Here is a 27511-nt window from a genome sequence, read left to right on the forward strand (position 1 = left end):
TTATGAATCATTTATTGGCTCTTGCTAGCTGAGTTGGTCAGATACGAAACGGCTCTCAGACTTACAGTATTCCTTTAGCCTGAATTTCACTATGAAATGCTTTATGAGAAAGGCAACCATTTAGTGGAAATATCAGTCATTATGAGTAATTTCCATTTTGTTGGCATTTCGTGTACAATTATGACGTCACACAAATGTCATAATGAAAACCGTGCCACAAAACCGTGTGACCTCTTCTTCTTCGTACTTTTTTTGACGGTACCCTTGGTGTGAGCTTGACAGACACCTAGGTATGTGATGGTGTAAGTGTTTGGTCATTTTGCTTGAGTAGATTGGTGGGGTTGTTATGCCAAATTTGAAACTTATGGTGACCTTTAAAACAATAGAATATCGACAACAACAAAAAATGTAAAATAATATCTTTGACTTGGAAAACTTAGAATACAAATTATTTTCAATGAATTTGTTTGCTATAATATTGCGTTTTTATTCAGAATATCTAAATTTGTATGATCTTTTTTAGAATTTTTCTAAGAAATTCAATAATTTTTTTACGCAACCATGTTACAGAAAAGATCGTGTTGGAATCAGGTGAGCTCAGCTGTGGGCATTTTGTGACAACCAGCTGAGAGTGTTTTTACTTATTGATTTGTACAATGCACAGAACTAACAAACCACGGATGATAAAATGCATGGTTGCGCTTTTCGAATTCGCCGTGCCGTCAGAGCACATGAATAAACGAGCAAAAGGAGGGGTAATTACTAGTTTGTGAAGGAAAAAGTAGCCGGAAGCAAAGGAAATGGTGAAACACAAAAATTATACGCACATACAGACACTTTCTTGTTGCCACGGCGTCTTCTGCTAAAAATGCAAAAAAACTGCATTTGAAGGCGTTACATCAATTTTTGCTTTTACAATTCAACCCACAGTACTTCGTTTTCATTAGTTTGTTTAGATTAAATCTCACAAATCACAATATTATAATAATTTCTCCTACCTTTGTTTGTTTTGTATTGTGAAGGGAGCTGACGTCAGACTTTTCAAAATCGCGAAAAATAAGGTAGCTGTTTTTTAATGGTGCCACCTTAGATACTCAATTCGCCTTGCATTACTACTAAATCGAAAAGATAGGCAAGGATGAAGGCGGATTTATTACAGGTGATGGCATCCGTACAGCTGCATTTTTCGCCGTGGATATGAATAACGTCAAAATTATTTGATTTTTTCTTAGATCTGTGTGTTTATTTGCCATTTGTGTACAATGAGAATGTATGTTGATGAATCAAATACTATCTAAAGTGAAATGTTACAAGAACAAAAACATAAAGTGTACTGGGCTTGGAAAAAGTTAAGTTAAGTTTTTAGCGTTCCTGGAGCGCAACCGAAATGACGTGAGTGTGGAGGAGAGCATGCTGATTTTGTTGTGATGGAATTTAAAAAGCAAAAACAAAATACATGTATCTTTTTACTTATATGCGGATGCCATCATCTGTAATAAATTCGCCTTGGCAAGGATTGTATAGGAAGAACCCCCAGTTTCTTGTATCTGTTGTGTCGACAATTCGATGCGTAGTTTGCCATCATTCTTAAAACAATTTTCTATTTAACTTTACTTTTTATCTACGCTAAAACTTGACTATTTACAAAATAAGTTTCTAAGTTTCTATGCCTAAGAACCTACGATTAAATGCGTATTTCTAATGTTATCCCAAAATTACTAATTCTAAAATTGTCTTCAATTTGGTTCCATTAACTATACTTCGTTTCATTTTAAGCATCCACTTCCGGTTCTTCGTTTAGAGTGTAAACACCCATGGCCGTCTGTGGACCACTGCCGCCTACAGTTGTTTCCAAGCAAGACTGCGAAGAATTGTCCAATAGCGGCGCATTCACGGTTGATAGTCCCATGCCAGTTGGCAGCAGATTAGACGGCGTGGTAGCAGTAACTGACACGCTTGTATAGGGTGACAAATTATTTAAAGGCAGTGCATTGGCACCACCACCACCGCCCTTTAGTAGATGGGTTGAGGCCACTGAAGAGCTATTCGGATCCATAGTAAGTATGGGCACGAGCTCATGATTGACATAGTCTTTCAACGTATGCATTTGATTTATATCTGTGTCTAGCTGAGCGCCATAGGCGAGTGAAGTTGGTGTGCCTACGAAGATAGAAAAAAACTCCTTTTTAAAAAATATGGTACTTTATTCGAGACTTCCTCTTACCTGATACTAGCGTCTCTTCGGTGGGATTGCGCTTGTACAAACTTGTGCCCTTTTCATATTGTCAAGGTGGCATATAGTAGCCTTGCTCTTCACTCATCGTATCCAATACATTGGCGCCTTTCTTGAACTCCACCACGATTTTGATCCGATGGACAATCTCCTCGTGTATTACATTGAAACACATCGCCGTCAATGCCATGCCGGACATGATGTATATGGAGCAAAACCATGTTGTTGTAGTGGATTCACGTCGCAAGCCCGGTAGCATATCACCAAAACCGATTGTGGACAAACTCATAAAACAAAAGTAAATGCCATCAAGTATGGGCCAATCCTCCAAACGATACAATACCACCGCACCGATTAAAATGTAAATGACCATCATCGAAAGGCACAACAAAATAGGCGCCAATATACTCAGTCCATGCATGGAACCGCGCGATTCACTCGCACTTAGCGAATCAATGTCGGGTGGCAGCATCTGCGTGCCTGTGGGTAGATTTGATTGTTTCTCGGACGCTTGAAATGTATCGTGCACATAGTAGGGTTCCTGTAAGGCCGCCTGTTGTTGTTTGCGCAACTCCTCCTGCTGTCGTTTACGTTTCATGCGACGCTCCTTTTCAGCCATACGCTTTTCATCGTAACAACAATAACCACAATTCGAGCAGAGGCAGCAGCATAACGCTTTCGAGAATACTTCACGTGCCACTTTCGCCAAAATGCCGCCGGTGCTGGAGAGATAGACGAGTGTGAGCGGTATGCCGAAAATGGCATAGACGAGTGTAACCAAGCGGCCGAGTGTAGTGCGCGGTGCAATATTGCCATAACCTGCGTGGAGATACGAGAGGAAATGGAAAAATGTAGGGATTAAATGCGGGTGGTTTTAAAACTTTTGTTAAGAAATATGATGTACTGCTTAATTTTAAAAGTACTATAGAAAATTGAGTGCAATACTTTCCAGGAGTATTTAAATTATCTGAAAGAGTAAATAAGAAAAATGTATGGACCAATAAGACTGCAGGATGGTACCTTTCGAATAAGATATAATCATGAGCTGGAACTTTTAGCAAAAAACAAAACTGTGATAAGATTTATAAAATCTAAGAGGATAAGATGGGTTGGACACGTGTTTAGAATTCCCAAAGAGAAAACAACTCGAAAGGCAGCTGAATTGCGCCTTGTTGGAGGCCGCCCCAGAAAGAGAACGCTCGAAGACGTTGAAGATGACCTTGCAAGGTTGAACGTGCGGCGGTGGAAGGAAGTAGCCTTAGATAGAGACGGATGGCAAAAGGTTGTGAATGAAGCAATGGTTCACCAAGGATAGTGACGCTAAGAAGAAGAAAAAGAAATATTCCGATTAATTAAGGAATGGAACTAAGTCATCCATCCCTCCTTTGTGTGGCTCTATCTTATGAACGGTTCAGCAGATATTCTTACAAGATTGTGGAACGTTTTTAGATTATTTTTATACCACCGTTATTTAGCGATAACACAAAAAAGGTTTAAAGGAGTTAATCTCAGTCCCGAATCACCGACTATTTTGTATAAAACTTCAATTGCTTGATGGGTTGGTTTATAGTTCCATCAATGAAATAGCGTTTTAGGTAGCATTTTAGATGAAAATGCGCATCTTCTGAAACTTCGTTTCGGTTTGGATTATGTTTCAAATATTTCGAAACGTTGCTAAGCGCAAAAGAATCCATTTCGTATTGCGAAGGCTTGAAACTGAACTCCTAGCACTTATATGAGCGCGAGGTAGCTGTCAGTGTCAAAACTATATGTCATTTACTTATACAAAAGAAAAATTTCTTATATTCAAAAAATTAAGAGAAGAAAAGCAAGTTCTGAAAATTGAACTAATAAACTGTTGAAAAAGTTATGGAGCGATCACTGAAATTAGAAGTAATTGACACACCAAGAAAAAAGGGCAATTTCGCTGGGACAGAAGGTTAGGTTAGGTTAGTCAGGTTGCTTGTTTAACACAAGACACTCGGTGCTCCTAAGGCCCATTGCGCTACCTGCATTTGATTTCCATCCCCTAATTTAGGCTTAGAACCTGCAGAAGTAATTGTGTATACCCATTCTACTGGCTAAAGTGCCAATAGCGCAGTGACCCATTGTTGAATTCAAGCAAACATGTTGTGCTTTTAAGATTCAGTTTTGGCCAGAGTGCTTTGGATACCCTGCAGTTAGTAGTCAGAGGCCAGCTTCTATTGGTTTCCGTGATTACGCTCAAGTCAATCGCAGTGTATAGTTCGTTTAGAGTAATGCTTATGTCCTCTACCACTCGCTGAAAGTCAAACCCAGAGCCTTTATTTCCATGCACACTAATTCGCTCTTTCATTTGAAAGCAAATTCGCAACTCATATACATACATACATACACGCACCTTCAACCGAATGAAAATACAAACAAACTGCCGGTTGTTTCCCAAATTGAACGCTTATCTTATATTAAGTATTTTTTCATTACCCTCATTTATTCATGGAAATGTCACTGCCTCCGCATGTCAGAAGTAATAAAACAATAAGATATTCATGAAATGACAGAAATGTTGCGCTCGAATGCTTAAGCAACGTCATAAGATGTGCCATTTGTGTTGTTTTAAATGACATCAATAACAGTAAAAATTTACAATATGGACTGATTGAATTTCCAAAAAGGAGTGTAAAATTAAGTATGTAGATGAAAAACTCGCTTATCTTTTTCTTTCGCAAATAAAAGCAAATATTATTTTAACTTCCATGCCGCTTATTGGCTTTCGTTTTGACTTTAACTCTTATGAAGTGACGCTTTTATTGCAAATAAAAAATATAAAATGCTAATAATGTATGAAAAGAGTCAAAGTATGCGATAAAAAAATGGTGTAGATGTATAAGTGCGTATGTTGGGGTAGGCGTACGCTTCATAATGGAACGACACAATTTTATTGGAAGGATAGAGAGCACTAAGAAGAGTTTTTCAGTTCCATATTTTTTGTAAGCTAGCGAATAGCTCCAGCGCTTTTTGCTAATATGAATTCTAATCTTTCTTAAAGGTCATAATAAAGATTTCCATCACTCAAAAAAAAGTGAATAAAAGTTATTTAAAAACAAAATTGGATGATTAATTTTCCACAACTTTGGAAAAAAAGAGATGAATTCGTCAAAGAATGGATGATTAATTTTGCACCACCTTGAAAAAAGAAGAAACAAATTAAAAAAAAATTCTTAGACCTTTTTTCATTAATTTTCGGTAGATCTGGATGGTTATTCCATATCTGAGTTTCCTGACTTTTTCAGTAAAAGCGCGATTCCATGTCAAGTGATCCAAGTATTTTGGATATGGTCTTAAATATTTCTAAAAATTTATTGAGTTGTAGGTTATACTCAAATAAGAAGTACTCTGAAAAAATTTTGAAAAAGATTTAATAACTTTAAAATTTATTCAAGCTTGAAAATTTTGGTTTGGATGTTGAAAATTTTGGTATCAGTAAAACTGCTTTTTTGAAAAAATTTTTCTTTTAATTACAATACATTTGGGGAGAAAAAAAATTTATATTTGAAAAAAAAATTTATTTTTGAAAAAAAAAAATAGATTTTTGTTAATGATTTATTTATAAATTTAATTTTTTTTTTAGGTTTACTCAAATAAGAAGTAAGATTGAGATTTATGCAATGTTGAAAATTTTGGTATCGAGATTTTAAGCCAAAAATCGTCGATTTTTTTAACAGTTTTGTATTGTTTTTTATATTTTAGGAACAAATATAATAGGTCTATTTATAAGTTCGTGCGGTTTTACAACAGATGGCGTAACTTGATTATTATTCCATCGATCCACATTTCCAAACATTCATTGGAGAGCTACTGTCGTAAGGCACAAACGTCAGTATAAGTTTTTTATTTGAAGCGTAAACAACAATATTTTTACCACACTTGAAAATGTCGAATTTCGTGCCAAATAATGTGTTTTTGCGGGGAATTCTTCTTCATTATTTTAATATGAAGAAAAAAGCAGCCGAAAGTCATCGTATCTTGGTGGAAGTTTATGGTGAGCATGCTCTATCTGAGCGAACGTGCCAGAAGTGGTTTGCACGCTTTAAAAGTGGTGATTTTGGCTTGGAAGACGAAGAACGCGAGGGTGCGCCGCCAAAGTTCATGGATACCGAATTGGAGGAATTGCTCGATCAAGATCCGGCTCAAACGCAAGAAGAGGTTGCAAAAACTTTGGGAGTTGATCAATCAACCATTTCCAAACGTTTAAAAGCCATGGGAATGTTCCGAAAGGTAGGCCATTGGGTGCCGTATGAATTGAAGCCAAGAGACGTTGAACGCCGTTTTATGGCATGCGAACAACTGCTTCAACGGCACAAAAGAAAGGGTTTTTTGCATCGAATTGTGACTGGCGATGAAAAGTGGGTCCATTACGACAATCCAAAACGTCGGGCAACGTATGGATACCCTGGCCATGCTTCAACATCGACGTCGGCGCAGAATATTCATGGCCTGAAGGTTATGCTGTGTATCTGGTGGGACCAGCTGGGTGTTGTGTATTATGAGCTACTGAAACCGAATGAAACGATTACGGGGGATGTCTACCGACGACAATTGATGCGTTTGAGCCGAGCACTGCGAGAAAAACGGCCGCAATACGCCGATAGACACGACAAAGTTATTTTGCAACATGACAATGCTCGGCCACATGTTGCACAAGTGGTCAAAACATACTTAGAAACGCTCAAATGGGATGTCCTACCCCACCCGCCGTATAGTCCAGACCTTGCGCCATCCGATTACTATCTCTTCCGATCGATGCAACATGGCCTGGCTGACCAGCACTTCCGTAATTACGATGAAGTCAAAAAATGGATCGATTCGTGGATTGCGGCAAAACCGACCGAATTTTTCACAAAGGGAATCCGTGAATTGCCAGAAAGATGGGAAAAAGTAGTAGTAAGCGATGGACAATATTTTGAATATTAAATTTGTAACCATTTTACGTCAATAAAGTTTCAAATTTCGAAAAAAAACCGCACGAACTTATTCATAGTCCTATTACTTTATTGAAAAAAATTTGTTTCAAAAAAATTATTGGGAGGTTGAATTAGTTTTAAAGGTTTTTTTCGAAGATTTGGGGCTTTATTGTGAAAAAACGGTACAAAATATTTTATTTGAAGTATTGGCCATCGCTAGCTACAACTTTCGCCCATCTTTCGGGCAATTTCCGGATGCCGTTTCTGCAAAATTCTGGCCGCTGCTTGGCTATCCATGACTCAACCCATATTTTGGTAGCCTCGTACGAGGAGAACCGCTGGTCCGCCAAATCGAGACTCATATGCTGGAACAAATGATAATCGGAGGGAGCTATGTCTGGACTATACGGCGGGTGGGGTAACACTTCCCAGCCAAGCGATCCAAGGTATTTTTTGACAGGTTGAGCAACATGCGGCCGAGCGTTGTCATGTTGCAAAATAACCTTGTCGTGCCTTTTTACCGTTTTCCGTTTTCCTCAAGATGTCTGGTGAAATTCCAAACGAAGGCTCTTTTGTGCCGAGCCAATTGGCTCATAACGTCGTCTAGGACGACGGCGAAGAGAAGGGGCTACATGAGACAACTTTGTCTTACGCTTGCGCTAGTGGTGAAGGGACCGCTGATGTTGCTGTTGTAAAGCACTCTCAGTTCGGAGTTCTCGTGTTCTCTCGTACACCCTTTCTACTCAACGTCAGCTATACTGAATCTCGTTTGATTGTGTCTTCGAATGCTTTTTTAAAGTCGACGCATGTAGAGCGGGGAGTGCCACTCAATTGATTATTCTCCTATGATGCGGAGATTGTTAACTTTGCAACACAGCTTCGGTGAGGGCGAAATCAAGCTTGTTCGTCTCTTAAGGAGCGTTCGATACATTGGAGCCTGCCTTGTGTGGTCGGGACTAGAATTTTGTAGATGGCGTTGAGCAGGGTTATTCCTCCCCAGTTGCTGCAGTCACGCAAATCGCGTTTCTTGGGCAGCTTCACGATGCTGGTGCCTTTTGTCCAGGACGGAAGTAGCTTTTCATTGTCCCAGGCGGCGGTGATGTGGGGATGCGGAATTTCCGCTGAAATTTGCGGGTCGACGATCAATAGTTCGGGCTGTATGTCATTTTCGCCCGCAGCTTTATTGAGATTCAGGTTGTTGATCTCCACTAGACTAGGAAAGGATGTGTGTTATTTTGCTGCTGGTTTTTGTGCTGATCACTTCGAAGCTAGATTCGCTGTTAAGAGCGATGTTGCTAATTACTTCAAAGTGTTCTTTCCATCTACGGAACTGGTCATCATTGGAGGTCGGTAAAGCACCATTCAGAATCTGATTGGCTGGTTACTACTACTCTGTTGGTTGGTTAGGCGGCTCTCTGTAGACTGACCGTAGGGAGTTGCCTTCTGAGTTCATTTTTGTGCTGAATGATGCTCCAAGGAGTACCAGAGATCCATGGTTTGATATTGGCTGATTTTATTGTGCCGATTTTTTCTTGAGCGTGTATGGTTATCCCTCATAAAACTGGTATTGTTTTCAATGTTTCCAACTCTCTTTCAAAAGCGTTTCATTACACCGCGTTCATACAGGCAGACTTTAGTTGCTTTAACTATGCAAATTCACTTCAGGTGATGAGCGTCGTTCGTGTTCAGATGCGGCAACTCCGTTGCTTGCAACTGTTTCGTTTTTGGTTTACAGTCAACAACATTGAGAACAGCAAAACACAAAGAGTGTTGATAGAGCCCGAGCATCACAGGTAAAGAATTGGAGCAACGAAGGTTTCCCTGCATGAACGCGGTTTTACTAACACTCTTTAAGTGATTCCAAAAAAATGTAATTTTGGGCAGTTGCTTCATATACGAGTATTCGCCCCTTTTTAACGCTAATATCAGATTCTGGCTAAAAATTGTAGGTATACTTATAATATTTTTAATTAGGTTAGGGCAGGATTTTCTGGCAGTGGGTTGTATTTATTTGTATGTTAACTTAATTAATCAAATACAAGTAAAAGCTTTTTTTAAAGCAACGCATTTCTATTTTAATCTGGGTCGCTCGTTATTATCGCGACTCTCAACAACTTAATTTGCATGATTTTTATTCTAATTCGAAATGCTTTCTAAACCTCTTCACGCACACTCACACACTCACACATGCATATGAACATAGTTATAGATACGTCTGATATTTACCCATCTACTAATACGAAAGCTGCTTTTTTTAATTGCCTTGGGTTTACACCCAACGAAAGTAGAAGTAATCACGAAATGCAAAGAAACTAAAGCAGCAAATTCACAAACTATTCCGAGTATTACCCAATTGTTGTTGTTGTTATTCTTATTTCCCATCGCAATGTTTCGAACTATTTTCGTGCAACTTTTTTTGCACATTTTTTTATTGCTGTAAAGCTTGACACAAAAGCCATGAACTACAAAGTCACAATGCCTGTGCTGCTGCGCCTTTGCATATGCTTTGCATTTTTATTTATTAGCAAATTACTTACAACTACAACGACAAGCAGTCAATATGTACAGTGTATCAGTAAGCGCTGCAATAAAATGATTGCAGTAGCGCAAATACCACCACAAAAAAAGGGGGGCAGGGGGGGGGGGGGGGGGGGGGAAACAAAAAGGCAAAAAAATACTGCACCTTAAGCTGTGGAATTGCCAGAAAGCATTGCGTAAAAGAATTGATGAAATAATTTTTTTGTTTTTGCTTTCATTTCGATATCTCGAATGTCAGCATAGCAAATGGCATAATGTATGCAGATGTAGAGCCTTTTATGCTATAACAAGCAATATTGCGTATTCGTAAGCGTGTGCTGCCAAATGTGTGTGTGTGTATGTTTTGTTCTGTTTTGGGAGAGTGGAAAATTTGCAAATTGAAAAAAAGGAAGAAATGGAAATTTTCTGCTGATATTGGCAATTTGCAAATATATTATGAAGATTCTTTATTGCTTGTTGCGTGTGTCCTTTCTGGTCTTCAACTTCAACATTGTCGTCGGCTTTATTGTTTTCTCGAATGCCTTCTCTATTTGGCTAGCAGTATAATGTGTACAGTGAATATGTGTGTGCATATGTATGTACTTACACACACATACTTCAACATAAACATACATTCTATTTTAACTTGAGTCTGACTGCGCTCCATTATTGGCTATTATTGTCATTGGCATAAATGAAAATTTACGATACTTCATGCTGTGCGTGTGGGCGTGGGTGTATAAATGGTGCTTGCGCACATATTTACTGCTTAAGAGTGTTGATGCTTTATCTATATATACGAGTATAAGTACGAGTATATTTATAGTATTATAGATAAACTTCATCAAGATTGCTGGTTGTAGGAAGGAGCAGGTTCTTCTGGGGTGGATGTAGAGTTTTGCATTGCAAAATAAGAAGGTCAACAGTGGACAAGCTTGAACCTGCATAGATAATAAAATAAAGTAAAACTCCTGTGGAAAAAAGCTTTTTAACAGATGAAAGCATTTCACCAAGGCATCCTCCTCCCGATTATCATACGAGTCATCGGATCGGGCATTGTCAATGTTCTTGCCTTTGCAGTTTATGCTATTTGGCGACTTATGGCGTGTGATTTTTGTAGGGGTACTTTGAGCTGTCATTTTAGTATTCAGTTGTGTACTCATTTCATGAAGGTATTCATTGGCATTAAATTATACAGGTTGACACAAATCTTGAACTAAGAACGTGACTTCACTTTTTCAAATGTCTTTGACATACCACATTTGCAACTGAACTCAGAGTAGCCTCAGCTCGTCCAGGTGTTAACAGTGAACAATTAAATTAAGAATTAAATAAAAAATTAAAAAAAAGTTTGGTATATTTTTAGTATAAGATATTATTTTGAATGTCAAAACACAAAATTTGCTCACAAAATAACAACAACAAAAATTTGATCACCAGAAATCAAATTTGCTCACAAAAACAAAATTTGCTAAAAAAACGAAAGAATTTGCTAACCAAAAAACAAAATTTGCTCATGAAAAAAAAAATTGCTCACAAAAAAAAACAATTTTGTTCACGAAAAACCACAAAAAATGCCAAAAAAACAGAAAGAATTTGCTCACCAAAAAACAAAATTTGCTCACAATTAACAAAAAAATTTATTCACCAAAAACCAAATTTGCTCACACAAAAAACATAAATTTGTTAAAAAAAAAGAAAAAATGTGCTTAATAAAAGAACAAAATTCTCTCAAAAAAAAAAACAAAAAAAAATTTCACCAAAAAACAAAATTTGCTCACAAGAATAAAAAAGAACAAAACAAAATTTGATAAAAAAAGAAAGAATTTGCTAACCAAAAAACAAAATTTGCTCACAAAGAAATAAACAAAATTTGTTAACCAAAACACAAAATTTGCTCATGAAAAAAAAATTTGTTCACCAAAAACAAAATTTGCTCATGAAAAACAATTTGCTCACACAAAAAAAAAAAAAATTTGTTCACGAAAAACCAAATTTGTTCATAAAAAAAGCTAAAAACAATAGAGTTTGCTCACCAAAAAACAAAATTTGCTCACAATTAACAAAATTTTTTTTCACGAAAAAACCAAAATTTGCTCACAAGAATAAAAACAAAACAAAAAAAAAATTTCCTAAAAACAAAAAAGAATTTGCTAACCAAAACACAAAATTTGCTCACAAAAAAACAAATAAAATTTGTTCACCAGAAAACAAAATTTGCTCACAACAAAAACAAAACAAAAACAAAAAATTTGTTCTCCCAAAACCAAATTCGCTCAGAAAGAAAATTTGTTAAAAAAAAAAAAATTTGCTCACTAAAAGAACAAAATTTGCTCACAAACAAAAAAATTATTCACCAAAAACCAAATTTGCTCACAAAAAAAGCAAAATTTGCTAAAAAACAGGATTTGCTCTCCAAAAAAAATTTACTCACAAAAAAAAAAAACTCAAAGTACCAGTATGTAAATAAATTCCACCAGCTTCGCTCTTAGACACAAATTAACTTGTTTACGCTTACGCTTAATGGGCCTCATAGGTAAAAGGGTGGTTTTTTTAGACACTCTTCAGATTTAAAACAAAATCTTATAATTTTAAATAAAGTCAAATGTAGCCACAAATAGTAACTTTTGCCTTTTTGAGGGAGTATTCTAGTGTAGAATTTTTTTTGCATATTTTCAAAGTTTAGATATGTTTTTAAGAGGATTTTTTAAAATTCCTATTATTTCATGAGTTATAGCCTTTTTGGTGACATGTCATCGGTTCCGCTCCGTTTTGTCTGAAAACTTTGAACGCGTTTTTCTCAAAACTACTTTTTTCGAGCTGGCGGTCGAGTTCTAATGGACCGATTTACTTCAAATTTGGGGAGGATGTTCTTTATACAGGTACATTCTTTCATCGGATGACTCTAGCTCGAAAGTATAATTTTTCATTCAGTATTAAAAAAATGGGAATTGTTGAAAAAATATGCAAAAACTTTTTTTTCAAACAGGCGCCATAATGTGAACAATTTTATTTTTAACTTGTCCAAGGCTCATTCGATAGCAGCATCTACAATAATTAGTAATTATTTTTCAGATCACCAGGAGGGTTGGAGTCATGCACGCTAGGACACCTTTTTTTGGACCGCTTACTTTGACTGAGCCTAATTTTGTCAAAATTGTTATTTTTTTTTTAGCTAGTTTTTAATGTAATAATTAATAATCAATAAACAAATTATAAAAAATGGTTAAAAAATATTTTTTTTTTGTTTCCTGTGAACAGCGCTTCTAAATCTGGGTGAAATTCATGCCTCTACATTAAGCCAAAATATCTCGAGAACAGATCAGATTTGGATTCGGTATATCAAAGACTTTTTGAAAAGCTGTAAGTACTGATTTCGGGCAATGAAAGTCAATAAAATTTGGTCGACTCTTATTACCTTTCTAGGATTTTTCGTTACTTAACTTAACTCGAAATGTGACAATTGAGTAGAAAAAGTACTTGAATTGTAAAAGGCTACTCGAATAAAACAACAAATCGCTTGCTGCATTACATACTTGGCAGCACTGAACAATTTTATTGACAGTTAGCAAAGCAATGAATTGTGAATTCCTTGGCATGTGCGAGGAAAAATACAATGACAAAACAGAATGTATACAGAACTGTGCCTGTCTTGTATTCGCGTGAAGCAAAATTCGTGCCATATCCCCATGCACGAGTATATACTTATATACGCACTTGGAAGCACCGACCTAAGCAGGTTAATATGTCCTTTCTTTTTTCTTCTCTTACTTCTCTCCTTTTTTCCTTAACCATCTACCATTTTACTTTCCAGAGCTTTAAATACAATGGGCTTTTAGCCTGAGTGTTTTAGGAGTTACCAAATATCATGGTGTTTCTTGGCTCGACTTTTTGAAATTGAAATTTTAAAGCAATTTATTCACACGCTAAGTAAATGAAAGCAAATTCACCTAAGTTCGCCTCTGTTTACTTTATTTTGATTTATTTCCCATTTTAATTTTTCACTCAGCGCGCAGACCTTATCGAGCAGAGAAGCGACGAATCGAAAGCTGCTAACGGCGAATTAGTTATATAGTCCAGCTGAATGGGTATTAGGAATGATATCCAAGTGTCTACCTGTTTCATGCGATTTATGGTTTCTGTTAGCGCTTCATCTCTAATTCAATAGAAGTTAGCTTTTGCCCAATAATTCCTCCAGAGATTTATAACACGTTTTCATACAAAAAAATAAATTAAAAATTCAGTACTTTAAAAATTACTTCCTTAAGCTTTCTGTATTCAGAGTTCAACAGCAAACACTTACCAATTGTCGTTAGCACTGTGAGTGAGTAGAGAAACGCTTTGGCGAAATTCCATTCGTGCGACCCATGGCCATGTCCATATTGACCGCCATGTGTATGTAGTAGGACAGCTTCTGTGGCTGGACTATTACCTGCCATTGCCGCACCACTTCCGCCACCACCGCTGAGGCCGCCATCCATTTCGTGTGATAATTGGAGCAGCGCATCCTCATTCAGTCTCTTGATTAATTGGTCTTGAAATTTGGCAATTTCCAGAGCGGCTAGCCTAAAAGTGTGCAGGTAAGTGAAGTAAAAAAAAAGAGAAAGAAACAAGAACAGAATTCAGGTTACAGCAGCAGGGTAATTAATTATGTGTAGGAAAAGTATTTATTTGTTGAAAAAATTTAATGTAGATGTTTAAATGCAAAGTGGTAGGCGCAGCTAACTGCTGATTTGTTCAACTTTTTGCTTCAGTTATCGAATAAATATTTAGGAATTTCTCATTCCATAAAAGAAAAAGAAAACAAAAATTTTGCAGTGTTTAAGACAGAACCAGTGTTTAAGACAGAACTAGACAGAGCCTCCTTATATGAAGCCCTACACTGAATAGACAATTTCCTGGAGCTTTTCTTTATCTCATTTCTTCTTCAAAAAAAAAAAAAAAATTGAAAAAGAAAATACTTTTTTAAAGAAAAAAAAAAAAAATACTAATTAGAAATTTGTTTTAGGTCAAAACTATCAACAGAACCCAACTAGAGTTACTTGTAAACTTAGGTTAGGTTACAATGGTTGCCCAGAAAGTGGGCCCACTTGGACGTGGAACTCAGGTTCATCCTTTGTGACACCATTGCAAGCGGAAAGAGGTGAAGGAAACCATTAGGATGAAAGGACAAAGAGGATAGGGTGGGAAGAAGATGGAGGGGTTGAATATTTGTGGATTACGAGCGTTGACTGATGTGCGGTTGTGTTAGCCGCTTTATGCTGCTGATGAGCTTCAGCAAATTTGAAATATCAGGGCGTGCTAATTATATCAGCAAGCGTAGGAAGGAAGTGAGAACCAAGACGCTTAAATCTTAGTCCCGCGAGAGCAGAACAGCTAAGGAGAAGGTGCTGGAAGGTGTTGATTCCACCTCAACCTCAACACAGGTGACGCAAAAAGTACTCAAAAAAATTCCAAGTCTCACGGAATATATGCCTCGTGGATGGTGCCGTGTGAGGACACCCATGAAGTTTGAGAGCTGAGATTTTGTCATCTTCAGAAGATCCCTCGAACGCCTCCGATTTACATGTGGCCAGAAGAATTTCGCGATCTTACAAGTTTGTGTACCTGTCCAGCGTTCGCTGAGTTGAAGCAAAGCCCGTTGTTCTATGAGTAGAGCGCAGGCTGTCGAGGGGATCCCACTCCTCTTTCTTCGTTGGGAAACTACCTCACAGGTCCCGGGATCCCTACAAAATGCTGTATATCAAAATTCTTTTCGTACCATTTACTTACAGCATTTCGTTAATACAAAATTTCGTCAATACAGCATTTCGTCAATACAGAATTTTGTCAATACAAAATTTCGTCAATACAGAATTTCGTCAATACAGCATTTCGGCAATACAGAATATTTTTTACAGAATTTTGAAATACAGAATATTGTATCATACAGCATTACGTACCCAACCCACAGGTCCCTTGTCTGGTCAGCCCTTGTCTGGCACTTGTAAACTCGATGCAAAGAAGCCTTGGAAGTGTGAGGGGATTTTACAAAGCCAGCTAGGAAGAGGCTAGCAGAAGGTTAATCTACCAAAAATTCAATTATGATTCATAATGACTTGCTAAACTTTACTGAACAGAGGAAGTTTGCCATTCTCAGCTGTCAAACCATAGTTATCGATATCGATAGTTCTCATGCATCTAAAAAAACACCTCATATTGGCTCACCTCAGCTTCGTTGATTCTGTTGATACAATTCTTAAGCAATTTTAAATTCTTTTGTGGGGCGATTTTCAGAGAAAAATATTTTTAGTTATGGAAAGCTCGATATTTGGACGTATTATTAAAACGGCCAAGTGCACGAAAATCTTAATATTTTTCCCGATTTCCATGGATATTGACATCGTTTCTTAAACCAAAGGTTGTTTGAGACTCTTCAAATTTCTGTGAGAGACCATTTTCTCAAATTCTCATCACAAACTGTAACCCAATGGCGGCTATGAACCCACAAATATTGTTTCTTAGCCACTGCTGGGTGGTTTTTGCCTTATGGCCTGGAGCGGAATCTTGCTGTCCTTTGAGGACCAAAGCTGTCCGTTGAAGAGACTACAGCTCAACTGCTTCACCACATTTTCTAAGACATCCTCCTGGTCTTAACCCCTTTTTCGTAGAAATGAAGAGAAATAACATCTTTACAAGACACTCCCCACCAAACCATTATGGAGGCTGGATGGCGGGCACGCCGAAACCTTGGAACAATATTTTTTGCGTAGAAGTTTTAGCACAGATTTTGTCGTTTTGCTTATTAAAAACTTCTTCGACAGTGAAAATGTTCTCATCTGTGACAAGAATATTTTCCTGCCCCCAAAGAAGCTGCTTGCATCTGTCGAGTCTAATTTTCTTCATGCGCGTTGTCAAAAGATGACCAGTTGAGCTACGGGAGCCTTTTATGTGGAGATCATCTTTAATTAGTCTTGACATGGATCTGGTCGATACACTCATTTCACTGGACATCATTTTCTGCTCTCTTAGGAGATTTTTGCGAATTATGTCTCGCACCGTTTTTATGGCTGCACTAGCTCGAACCACACGAGGGCGACCACTTCTTTTTCTGTATGTCACTTCAGATGTTTGAGAAAAACAATTGATCGTGCAGTAAAAAAACATACGAAAAAAAAATCAACCAATGACACTTTGTTTCCGTCTGAGCAACGACTGATTGAACGAGTGTGTGAATACATGTGAAATGAGCGGTCGGAGTTCGGCTGCCGAATCTCCCAAGTGACGTGGGCGCCCAAGTTCCTCCCACAATTTTTTTTTTCACCATAGTCAAAGAGCAAACCGTGTAATTCTATCAGCCGTGAGTTTTATTCATATTTACCAACAGAAATCTTGTCATAATTGGTTTTGCCGTTTCGTCGATTTCAGCTTACAAATTGTCAACAGAACTTTAGGTATTAGTGTAGCTTTCAGCTAAAACCAATTTAAAATTTTTTAAACTACATGAAATAGCGAATTTTTTCAAGTACTACGATAAGCAAAATACCTACTAAATCAAACACATATCACTCAACATTTTCCAACTACTCATTGTAAATCGTAAATCATAAATCTTCCATCTTCACTTACTTTGTCCAATTCTCCTTGTAGAGTATATTCAGTGACACCGTTATATCCCAGATATTCTCAATGGTGCGTTGTCGCACTTCCTGCGTGTCCGCCGACAGCGCCAGTTGAGCCGAGATGATGCCATCGCCGCCTAACTCATCGCCGTAGCTAAAGTCCCCAGTACTGCCAGTGTCGCTGCGCTCAACGCTCAACGGTACAATGCCCTCCAGCATAGCATTTGCGATGGAAGCACCAGCATTTGATGCAGCAGAATAAGCAGCGCCCGATAATGATGCAGATGCGGATGCCGAGGAAGTGGTAGCGGCGGAGGAGGCGAGCGAAGAGAATGCGGTTAGTGACGATAACGCGGTGCCATTGTCCAGATGCGTTTGTTCGGGTGAAGTGTGATAAATATTTTCCACATTACCGCCACTGCCACGTTTGGTTGAGGCAAGTGTACGTTGCTGTTGTTGCTGCTGCTGTTGTTGTTGGTGTTGTTGTTGTTGCTGTTGCTGACGTTGACGCTGCAGCAGTGTATGATGACTATGATGGTGATAGTGATGTTGCAGGAAAGTTGAGTCTTCGCTCTCGATTGTTAGAAATATGAATGAACCTGGGAATGATAATAGAAAATAGAGGCAGATGTGAAAAATAGTGTTGTGTTTTATTGTTGTTGATGATACGGGAAATGAAGATGAATTCCCGGTATGCATAACTAAGGTATGCACACAAATTTTCTCACTTTTCCCACTTTTCCACCAACCCAACGCCAAGTGTCAGGGTAAGTATGCCATCGTGAAGAAATGTAAGGGGTTCGTGCGACTTTAGCTATTCCCAACGATAATGAGACACCAAACGGAAGCGTTAAGTAAAGTGGTGGTGTGTAGGTTAAGTGCACGCAGTGGGATATTCACTCCAATGGTTGGTATAAGTAGTAGTAGTCTTTGCTGATGTCACTATTGTTGTTGTTGTTTTTGCAACTCAGGTTTATTCTTGCTTACTCGCACCAACAACTATTGTATTATTTTGTAGTTGGCTTTAATTGTGTGCGAGTAAGCTCTAATGCTTGTTAAAGAGGGTCTTTGTAGCGTACAGTGGGCTGCAGACTATGAAATTGTGTGCTAAATATTTGCTAAGCTTTTTAAGAGGCGATAGATATGATTTACTTAACAAAAAGCTAAGTTGGACACAAAATCCCTTACAAAACAGTCGACAACTCCCAAGGTAGCCATGAAATGCCGAGATGGCTGAGTCATTTCGCTTCAGTATAATATGGGTTCCTGGCCATCTCGACATTTAGGGTAACTGCAGAGCCGATGAACTAACGAGACTCACCACCAAATTGATAGATGCGTACATAGGCAATGACATAGGTATACCCTAACAAACATGTAAGCTACTCATCCTTGCAGAAATCGGAAGGAACGCAAACGATAGATGTCGTAAAGAAGCCCCCTGCAAAATCGCTCGTCAACTGTGGCCGACTCTCAATGCTTAACGCGCAGAATCTCTGCAAAGTCAAAATAAACACAGATTTAGCACACTGATTTCGGTCATAACGGAGCACCCAAAGGATGGGTGTGAAAGCACATGACTTCTGTAGAAGTTGTTTTGATGAGGAAGAAGAAGCGACAATCGTGCACCTTCTGTGCCATTGTCCTACTCTATCTAGACGGAGATTTCTCCTCAGACTATTCTAGGCAGACAATTTTTTAATGAATTAAAAGACCTCAGCTCTGCAGAAATCAGATATATTCTAATTTTTTGGAAAGCACATACTGGTTTTAGGAGAAACAGGCAAAGCTTCCCACGCGGCATCCCAATGGGCTATGAGCCTGAGTGTGTCCCATAGGACAACCGCTTCAACCTAACCTAACCTAAGTTGGACACGAAATTCGAATATTCAAACGTAAATTTTGTGTTACCAAACACTCGGGATGCCATTCGGTAATTCGCTTTATGTTTTTGGATGGGGAAAAATGCGATGAGATAAAAGCAAAGTTTGATGCTGTTTAAGGAGACGCTTCGCCATCTTCCCCACAGTCAGATATTGATGTAACGAATTTAAACGTGGGCGAACATTCATTTTGGGCGATAAGGCGATATATATGAACCCATCTGTGATAACTACAATCATCATACACACATTGAGATGGGCAGGTTACATATTGCGGGCTAACATGGATTACCCACCTCAACAAATAATCTTCGGTAAATGCCACAGACAGAGAAGAAGGGGCCGCCCGCCGCTTATATGGATTGACGGTGTAGAAGACGCACGCTTATTGGGATTTCGGGCATGGAGGACACAGGCACGAAACTGAGATGCAGCAGGCGAAGACCCGACCAGGGTTGTCCAGCCAACAATGATGATGATGAACATCCGTTTTTCATGAGAAGCGACCAGGATGCCCGGCAGATGTGTTTACCGAGGAAATCATCCAAAAAGTCCACGACGTGATTCTCGCTGATCGACGAACGAAAGTGCGCGAAATAATAGAGGCCATAGGTGTGTCGACCGGAACAGCAATTAATATTTTGTATGATAAGTTGGCGATGAAGAAATTGTCAGGCCGATGGGTGCCGCGATTGCTCACAATGGACAACAAGTGGATGTGACTGTTCACTTCGAAGCAGTGTTTGGAGCAATTTAAGCGAGGTCCGAAGGAATTTTTGCGTCGAATTGTCACCGTTGATGAAACCTGGATTGATCATTACACACCTGACACTAAGCAACAATCAAAACAATGGATTTCTCCCCGTGAATCTGCTCCAAAGAAGGTGAAGACAGTCTCATCGGCTGGAAAAGTCAAAGAGCGACGATTTTTTGGAATGGGAACGGCGTTATTCTCATGGATTATTTAGAAAAAAGGAAGAACGATTAGTGGATAATATTTCGGTAAGTTATTGTATCACTTTCACAAAAAATTGTAGGAGACACCGTCAAACGTTTCGAAAAAGAAGTTAAGGTAAAGAAAGTGCGATAACGCACCAGCACTTTCATCTGAAGTTGTCGTCGCCAAACTGCATGAATAGCGTTATGAATTGCTGTCGTCCCGTACCCCGTATTCACCCGATTTGACTCCCTTTCACTTTTTCTTGTTCCCTAACATGAAGAAAAGGCTCGCGAGAAAAAAATTTAGTTCAAACCAGGAAGTCAACGCCGAGACAGAGACGTATTTTGGAGAGTTCGACAAATCCTATTTTTTGGAGGGGTTAAAAAATGGTCGGAGGGGTTAAAAAAATGGTTGGGAGAAGTGTATCTTTCTAAACGGGACTATGTTTAAAAATAAATTAAAAAAAAAAAAATGGTGCCTTCATTTCTATCATGGGTACTTATTGAACCACCCTCGTAAGAGCAATAAGTCCGTTTTAGAACTCACCCAGTCCGACTGTGCAAGAAAATGCGCACGGAATCTTTAGGTCACTTGTAGCGGGATAAAAAGTATTGTACAAGTTGGCGCAAAATTAATCATCCAATTTCGTTTTTGAATCATACAGTAAAAATACTGAATAAAAAATAAATTTTGCACGATGGAACTTTTTGTTTGATCTTTACGCGCTCTATTGCTCGTCTGTTTGTATACTGCAGCTGTCCAGTTTGATGACTGACGTGCGACGTCATTTGCAAAAATTATACATTTTTCGCTAGGGCCATTAATTTTGTATAAGAAAAAATACTTGTAGACTGACTTTTTTAAATTTTTTAATTTTCTAATTTTTTTTTATTTTAATTTTATTTTTATTTTTTTAATTTATTTTTTTTTGTAATATATTTTATTGCTTGGTGTAATTAGTTCACTGCTTGGCAAACGCAGTAAACCACTTGCTTCTCGACTTAGAGCTCTTGTGCGGTCATGGGCCATTGTAGGTATGTAGGTAGGTAGGTAGGTAGGTAGGTAGAAGTGGTAGTCGGCCTCTAAACCAGTTTAGATCATTGCCGATCCATTGAGATACCATAGTAGCAGTTTATCTACCACTCCTCGTTAAACAATTTTATTTTAAGTGCAAATTCACTGATTTGGCTGACCTTTACTTACGAGTATATCCCTAAAGTCATCAGTATCATTCAAGATCAATGAGCCAAAGTATCTAAACCTAGTGCCATGCCATGCGGGAATGTAACAGAGATGATGTCTGACAGACTCTTCCTCCGTACAGCTTCTGCAATAGTCAAAATGAGGTACATTCATTCTTTGAACACGTCGACCTAGAAGACAATGGCCCGTGATCAAAGTAACAAATATAGATACGTTTTTCTTTCACCGGTTAAATAACACCTATGAGCGCCTGACGTCTCATTTTGACCGAACTATTTTTGTAGCGTTGTTAAACTATCAACCCATCTCGAGTGATGCTGTAGTGAAAAAGCTACTTGCACCACGCAGTTTGTAGGTTGAGAGGGGTAAACGTATAATCTTCATACCCAGAGGGAAGCGAGTGTTAGTGCCCGCTCTCGCTAATTTGTCTGCCTTCACAATTCCCTGGCACTCATATCAAATGGTTGCGGAAATATTCCGCCAACTCATTTTGAGACGCCCGCCATTTGCGAGCAATGATAGAATTAGTGGCAATTCCACTAAGAGATTTAATAGCGGCAATCGCCGTAGACGAATGGGTTGGTGCGTGACAACCATTTGGAATTAAGAGAGAACTAGGGTTCGAAGCTCGGTGAAACACCAAAATTGAAAAAAGTTTTTTCTAATAGCGGTCGCCCTTTGGTATGTAATGGCAAACCTCCGAGTGTATTTCTGTCATAAAAAACCGCTCAACATAGGTCGCTTCAATTGTGGAACAAAATCAAGTCGCGCGCCACAAATAGGAGGAGGAGCTCGGCCAAGCACTTCGGCTAAACTTCTATAAAGGTAGTCAAATTTTTGCCTTACCTACCAGACAGCTACCTCATTGATGGCTAGAATTTAGCCTGGAATCCGCATCAGCCGAAACGCTTACTTTTGGCTTCTTACATTAGACATCAAAGCAAACTTTATCGTCAAGCTTTGAGCCATCAATCATAGCTCATACTGTTATTTAATTATTATTATATAATATTCACAAATTAATTGTCCTGCAAACACTGTACTTCAAAGGCCAACCACCAGCAAACAAATGCCAGCTGCTGTCAAGCAGATAAACGTTGATGAGTTACTTATACGCCCTGACATACAAATAAACATAGACAATTTTGTATTTGTAAAGTAAACGAAGCTACCGACAATAGACTACGAAGATGGGTTACCACGCAGGCGACGGTGGCGGCGACGTTGCCACAATACTCTCCACTGGCAACTATCATATTTGCAAAGCCAAGCGTTCGGGAGTGGTTTGACAAACTGGCAGTTGCACAGAAATCACTGACGTTGCTGGTGAAATTGTTGTAAGTTGGGCTAAGAAAAATCACACAACTATGTATAAGTATGCGTTCAAGTATATGTATTTATGTAACTACACAAACTGCATGCACTAGCGCACTTAAGTTTTAAAGCATGCCTGTACTCCGTAAAATATACACCACACAATCAAAGACTAACGGTGGTTGAAGTACTAAAAATGGAAGAAGTAGTAAAAGAAGCAACCTTGCGTTGACGCTTTCACATACACATACATACATATAAAGTTTAAAGTCCTTGTAAGTGTTAATTAACGCGGCAAGCGTGCGAAAGCGAGCACAAGTCCTTGAGACAACATAATCATTATTGCTGGTGGGATAAATGTTGGCCACACTGTAGAATGCTTTAGCTGACTGCTCAAAAGATTGACTAGCTGACCAGCTTGCGAACCGGGTTGACTGGTTGTCTGCTTGCCGCAGTAGTTGTAAGCCAAACATTTGACTTGCCCTTCTAATGTCAAACATGCCGCACTCATTTTTTTCAATTTTTTTGTTTGGAACTTTTCATCATTTAAAATATTAAGCATTTTTTACACTTCGTAGCGTCACTTTAATTGTACTTCAAGTGTCACGTATTCCTCTTAATAGCTGTCCTGTTGTTCAATGCTGCGCACTTAAGTTTGCCAAAGTTACTTCAATTACAAGAACTTGTAATTGTGAAAGTGCTCCTGCAGCTGAACGATATACTCAATTAGTAGTAATTTGTATGCGAAAGCGATGATTTGTGCGCAGAGTGTGGCCGAATAAATTGTAACTGTGCTGGCCATTCGCTGTACTCGAATGTACTTAAAGAGAGATTTATACGAACTGATATGGTTTTATTTGTGGAATTTTCTACGTGCTCTGGCTGCAATAACGATCTGCCCGCGGTAGCGGTAAGAAAGTGAAATACTAAGTATTTTAATACGAGTACTTTTACGCTGGGGATATGATAATGTAATTTCTTCTAGAGGCTGAGACGAATTCACAGGCTGACCCATACAGATGCCGTATACTTTTTTTTTAATTTCATATTTTAATTTAGCATTTGAATAAATAATTTACTGCTTGAATGCATAAAATGACCTGAAGTTTTGAATAGAGAGCTAATTTTCAAAACTGTACAGCAGAGCCATGAGGGTTGCTAATACCTATATCTCTGCCTTTATAACGCTAAGTTCCAAAATATGTTTATATGTAAGTTTATAACTTTGTATGGAATGTTCCGACATGCACAGGGTTCATTGCATTTTGAAGCTGAAGCGTATCTTTCCTCGAAAGTTTGTGGTGAAATAAAATGCATAAACTTAAAAAAGAGGCGTGTCGAGAAGCCAAAATGTGTTGAAAAATCACAAAATTTGTATTCAAACTACAACAAATCAAAAATTTATTCAACCGATTCGAGTAGTATTTTGTTGCTAGGCTATGCTAAGTTATGTGTAACAGCAAACATAAATTGCGAACCTTGTGATGCCATTGAAGTATGAGAATAAGAGGGAGAAATGCAGAAAATAAGTGATAATTATATGAAGTTATAATTAAGCGATATGGAAAAGACCGAAAGGTGGCAACATACGGTCGTGTTAACTGCTTCACGTGGATAAGACGCTGATACCCATGCCTATGGCCGATTGTAAACTACTTATAGATAGGGAAACCATCAATAAGGTAAATACAACTTGGCAAAACCTCTCAACATGCGAGCTAAGTAGACAGACATGGCGAAATGGAACAACGGTCGATCAAAAAGCTTGTTAGGATTTAACAGAAAAGCTATACAAAAAATGATACGGGTATTAACTGGTTATTGTCTAATAGGCAGCCACGCTAGAAGGTTACTTCTCCTCCCGTACTTCGATTTCTGTTGAAGCTTTCTTAATACAGAAGAAGAACAACAGTCAAACACCTTTTATTTATGTGAGTGTGAAAGCTTAGCGACGAGGAGGCTCCGCACTTTTGATATGGCATTTTTAACTGATGTAGCGGACATAGCGCATCTAAAACTAACGAAGCTTTGCTCGTTCATGAAAGCTACCGGATGGTTTGAAAAGGAACCCATAGGGTAAGAATTGTGATACCATTGGAACTATGAAAGATCTAAGTGTGTCATTGCGATAGCCACCCAAGCTACCTACATACCTAACTGCTTCACCATTTTTGGGTGTTTGGCCGAGCTCCTCCTCTTATTTACGCCGCGCGCTTTGATGTTGCTCCACAAATATAAGCAGGTGTAGGAAAAAAATTAGTGTTCACGACGGTGTAAGACGGTATAATACTACCGCAACCTCTTCCGACATTTCTGTTTTGCTGCAGGTGCAAAATAAACTATCGATAGCGTATAACCCCCACACGCCCATTGAGAGGATCCTGGGAGCATGCCCCACATACCACTGGTATGACCCCACAGAGATATTAGAAGACGAGCCTATAGCATAAAGCTGGCTACAAGTGTGGTGAACCCAGACGTGGGTCCATTTAATGGACGCCATTCTGGGCCCTTCTGAAGTAATGCATAAAGTAGTTTCCCGAAGGGAGTCTCCCCAGAAGAGGTGGAGGGTTTGTTCTAGTGGCCATAGCATTCTACACAGTGTACGACGGTTGCTGTAAGTGTGAAGACATTATGAACGCTACCTCATCTACCAAAAAAAAAAAAAAAATGATCTACATCTTAGCACAGCGAGAGCAGAACAGCCGAGTGAAGGTGCTGAGATGATTTTACCTCATTCTCCTGACAGCTGCTGCACAAAAGACTCGAAGTCAAGTCACACTGCGTGGATAAGAGACAATATTTGGAAAGAACATCCTCAAAATTCGAGAGCTGCGGCTTCCTTAGCCTTAAAAGTTCCCTCGAGCGGATTTAATATACCTGTAACCAGAAGAATCCCCGCGACTTTACACGTTTGTGTACTAACGTAGTTCGTGTGCCGATGCAGTCCACATTACCAGGACTAGAGCACAAGTTTTTTAACAAAGTCACAATCCTCTCATTACGCGGAGAAACCACCTCGAGGCTCCCTATTGTACCTAACTCATTTGCCTAGCAGTTTATCGCAATATTTCGGTGATCAGAAACCCAAACGAGTCTATTATCGAAGTATTTGTATGTGGTCGTGAGCGAGAAGTCGACATACTTCGAGCGCACCAACAACGAGCCCTAATTATAGTGAGGCTGTGAGATCTCTGAGAAAGAAACAGTGGTGGCCATAATGACCAGTCTAAGAGAAGTGCGGTTCGCGCAGATTAGTTTTCAATGATCTTAACTTAATTTCCCATTTTCTGTGTTCCACTCATACTCACCCAACAACGTGTAGGCCAGCAGCAGAGCGCAAATTCCTAGATTCGTCAATAGTGCCGACCAAATCGTTTGTGCCTTCTGTTTGCGTCGCTTTTTCTGCTGTGACTTCGTTGCCGTTGAGGAATTCCCACTGCCGCCAAAACAAGCGCAACATTTCGATGAACGCTTCGAGTCCGCACCACTGCTAGCTGTACCTATGGAGTTGCTCATACCACCAGCGGGGTTTGTCGGGTGATTGCCATGTCCTCCGCTGGCATTACCGCTCGAGGTTATACCAAGCGTAACGCTGTTGTTGCTACTAAGTAAACCCGCTGAAGGGGGTGGCGGCGGTGGTAATGATTGCTGCGTTGTATGCTGCAGTGAAAGCACCGTTATGGGCGTCGTTGCATGCTGCAACATATCGCTGGCCAGCGAAAGTGTGGCAGGTGGTAGTTGTTGTTGCTTAGGTGCATGTGACGCTGATTGATAGCTAGTTGGAACACCACTCACATACTCATAACCGCCAGTCGCAGCAGAAGTGGGCAACGATAGCACGTGTGATTGCGAATGCGTTGGTGGTCCTGGACCCATGCCGCCACCACACATACTCAACGTAGACGGCGGCAGACTGAGCGGTGTTGTTGCCACCGATGCTGCTGCTGCCGCAGAGGCGGCATTCGGATATTTGAGTATACCGACGGGCATTGGGGCGGGCGTATTAGTAGATGTGGCAACCAGTAAGCCGCCTTCGATGTCCTCGAGTGTGGGCATGGGTAGCAGGGGAGTTTTGAAGGTGCTTGTGCCACCGCTGTTGGATGCATTGCCGCCGCCCATCATTGAAATAGCGGAAGGAGGCGGCGGCGGTAGTGGCGGTGACGCGGATGATGTGGAGGATGCGGATGCGTTCAGCTGCCCGTGTGGTATTATCGGTATATTCACGTAGGTAGTCGTCTGTGAGGCGGGCGACGACGCAGAAGTGTCCGCCGAAGTCGTTGTAATGCTGCTGTTGCTAGGAGTGGCATAGCCATTGGTATAGCCGCTGTCGCACAGCAAACTTGCCGATGGTGGTGGTGGGAATTTCTGTTGATCGATATTCATGTTGTGGCTATAGGTCTGCGCCTGTTATGCAATGATTGTTGGCTCTGTGGTGGCAGAGGCGTGGTTAAGAGCGCAGGTTGACATGGTTGAAGTGTGCGCAGAGGGAATTGTCAATTTCAAGGCGGACAAATTTTCGAGTCGATGCTTCAATTTCTACACTGTGATAAAGCTGCAAGTAAAGAAAAAGAACCGAAAAAATGGGGTTTAGCGTATACATATAGAATACAGAATATATTAAAGTTAAAAAATCAAGTAACATGAAAATTGGAATTTCAAAGAATTTACTCGAGGGCTTTAGTGAGTTGGAAGATCTCAGCGCTGTTGGAGTCAGGCATTTGCTAAAGGTTTTGATCAGGTTTTGGATTTGATGAGATCGCGGCAAGTTCTTTATTAGAAAGCACAGTGGGCTCTGATTAACATTTGGAGAAGAAATTATTGAGAAAATGAAATGTTATATCTGAGGGTTTCCAAACAGAGATTTTAGCAATACT

At 39.3% G+C, this 27511-nt stretch overlaps 1 protein-coding gene across 1 annotated transcript; it reads right to left on the bottom strand.

The window, feature by feature from the left end:
* Nucleotides 1-2070: 2070 nt before the first annotated feature.
* LOC128858887 (uncharacterized) lies at nt 2071-27189 on the bottom strand. The gene is made up of 5 exons (XM_054095443.1): nt 25946-27189; nt 17302-17893; nt 13997-14259; nt 2225-3052; nt 2071-2160 (listed from the first exon to the last, which is right to left on the bottom strand). Exons 1-4 carry the CDS (start codon nt 27018-27020, stop codon nt 2286-2288), a joined length of 2697 nt encoding a protein of 898 aa, XP_053951418.1. The 5' UTR covers nt 27021-27189; the 3' UTR covers nt 2071-2160; nt 2225-2285.
* Nucleotides 27190-27511: the final 322 nt, after the last annotated feature.

This window comes from Anastrepha ludens, chromosome 3 (genome assembly GCF_028408465.1).
Source record: "Anastrepha ludens isolate Willacy chromosome 3, idAnaLude1.1, whole genome shotgun sequence".
NCBI classification, from domain to species: Eukaryota; Metazoa; Arthropoda; class Insecta; order Diptera; family Tephritidae; genus Anastrepha; species Anastrepha ludens.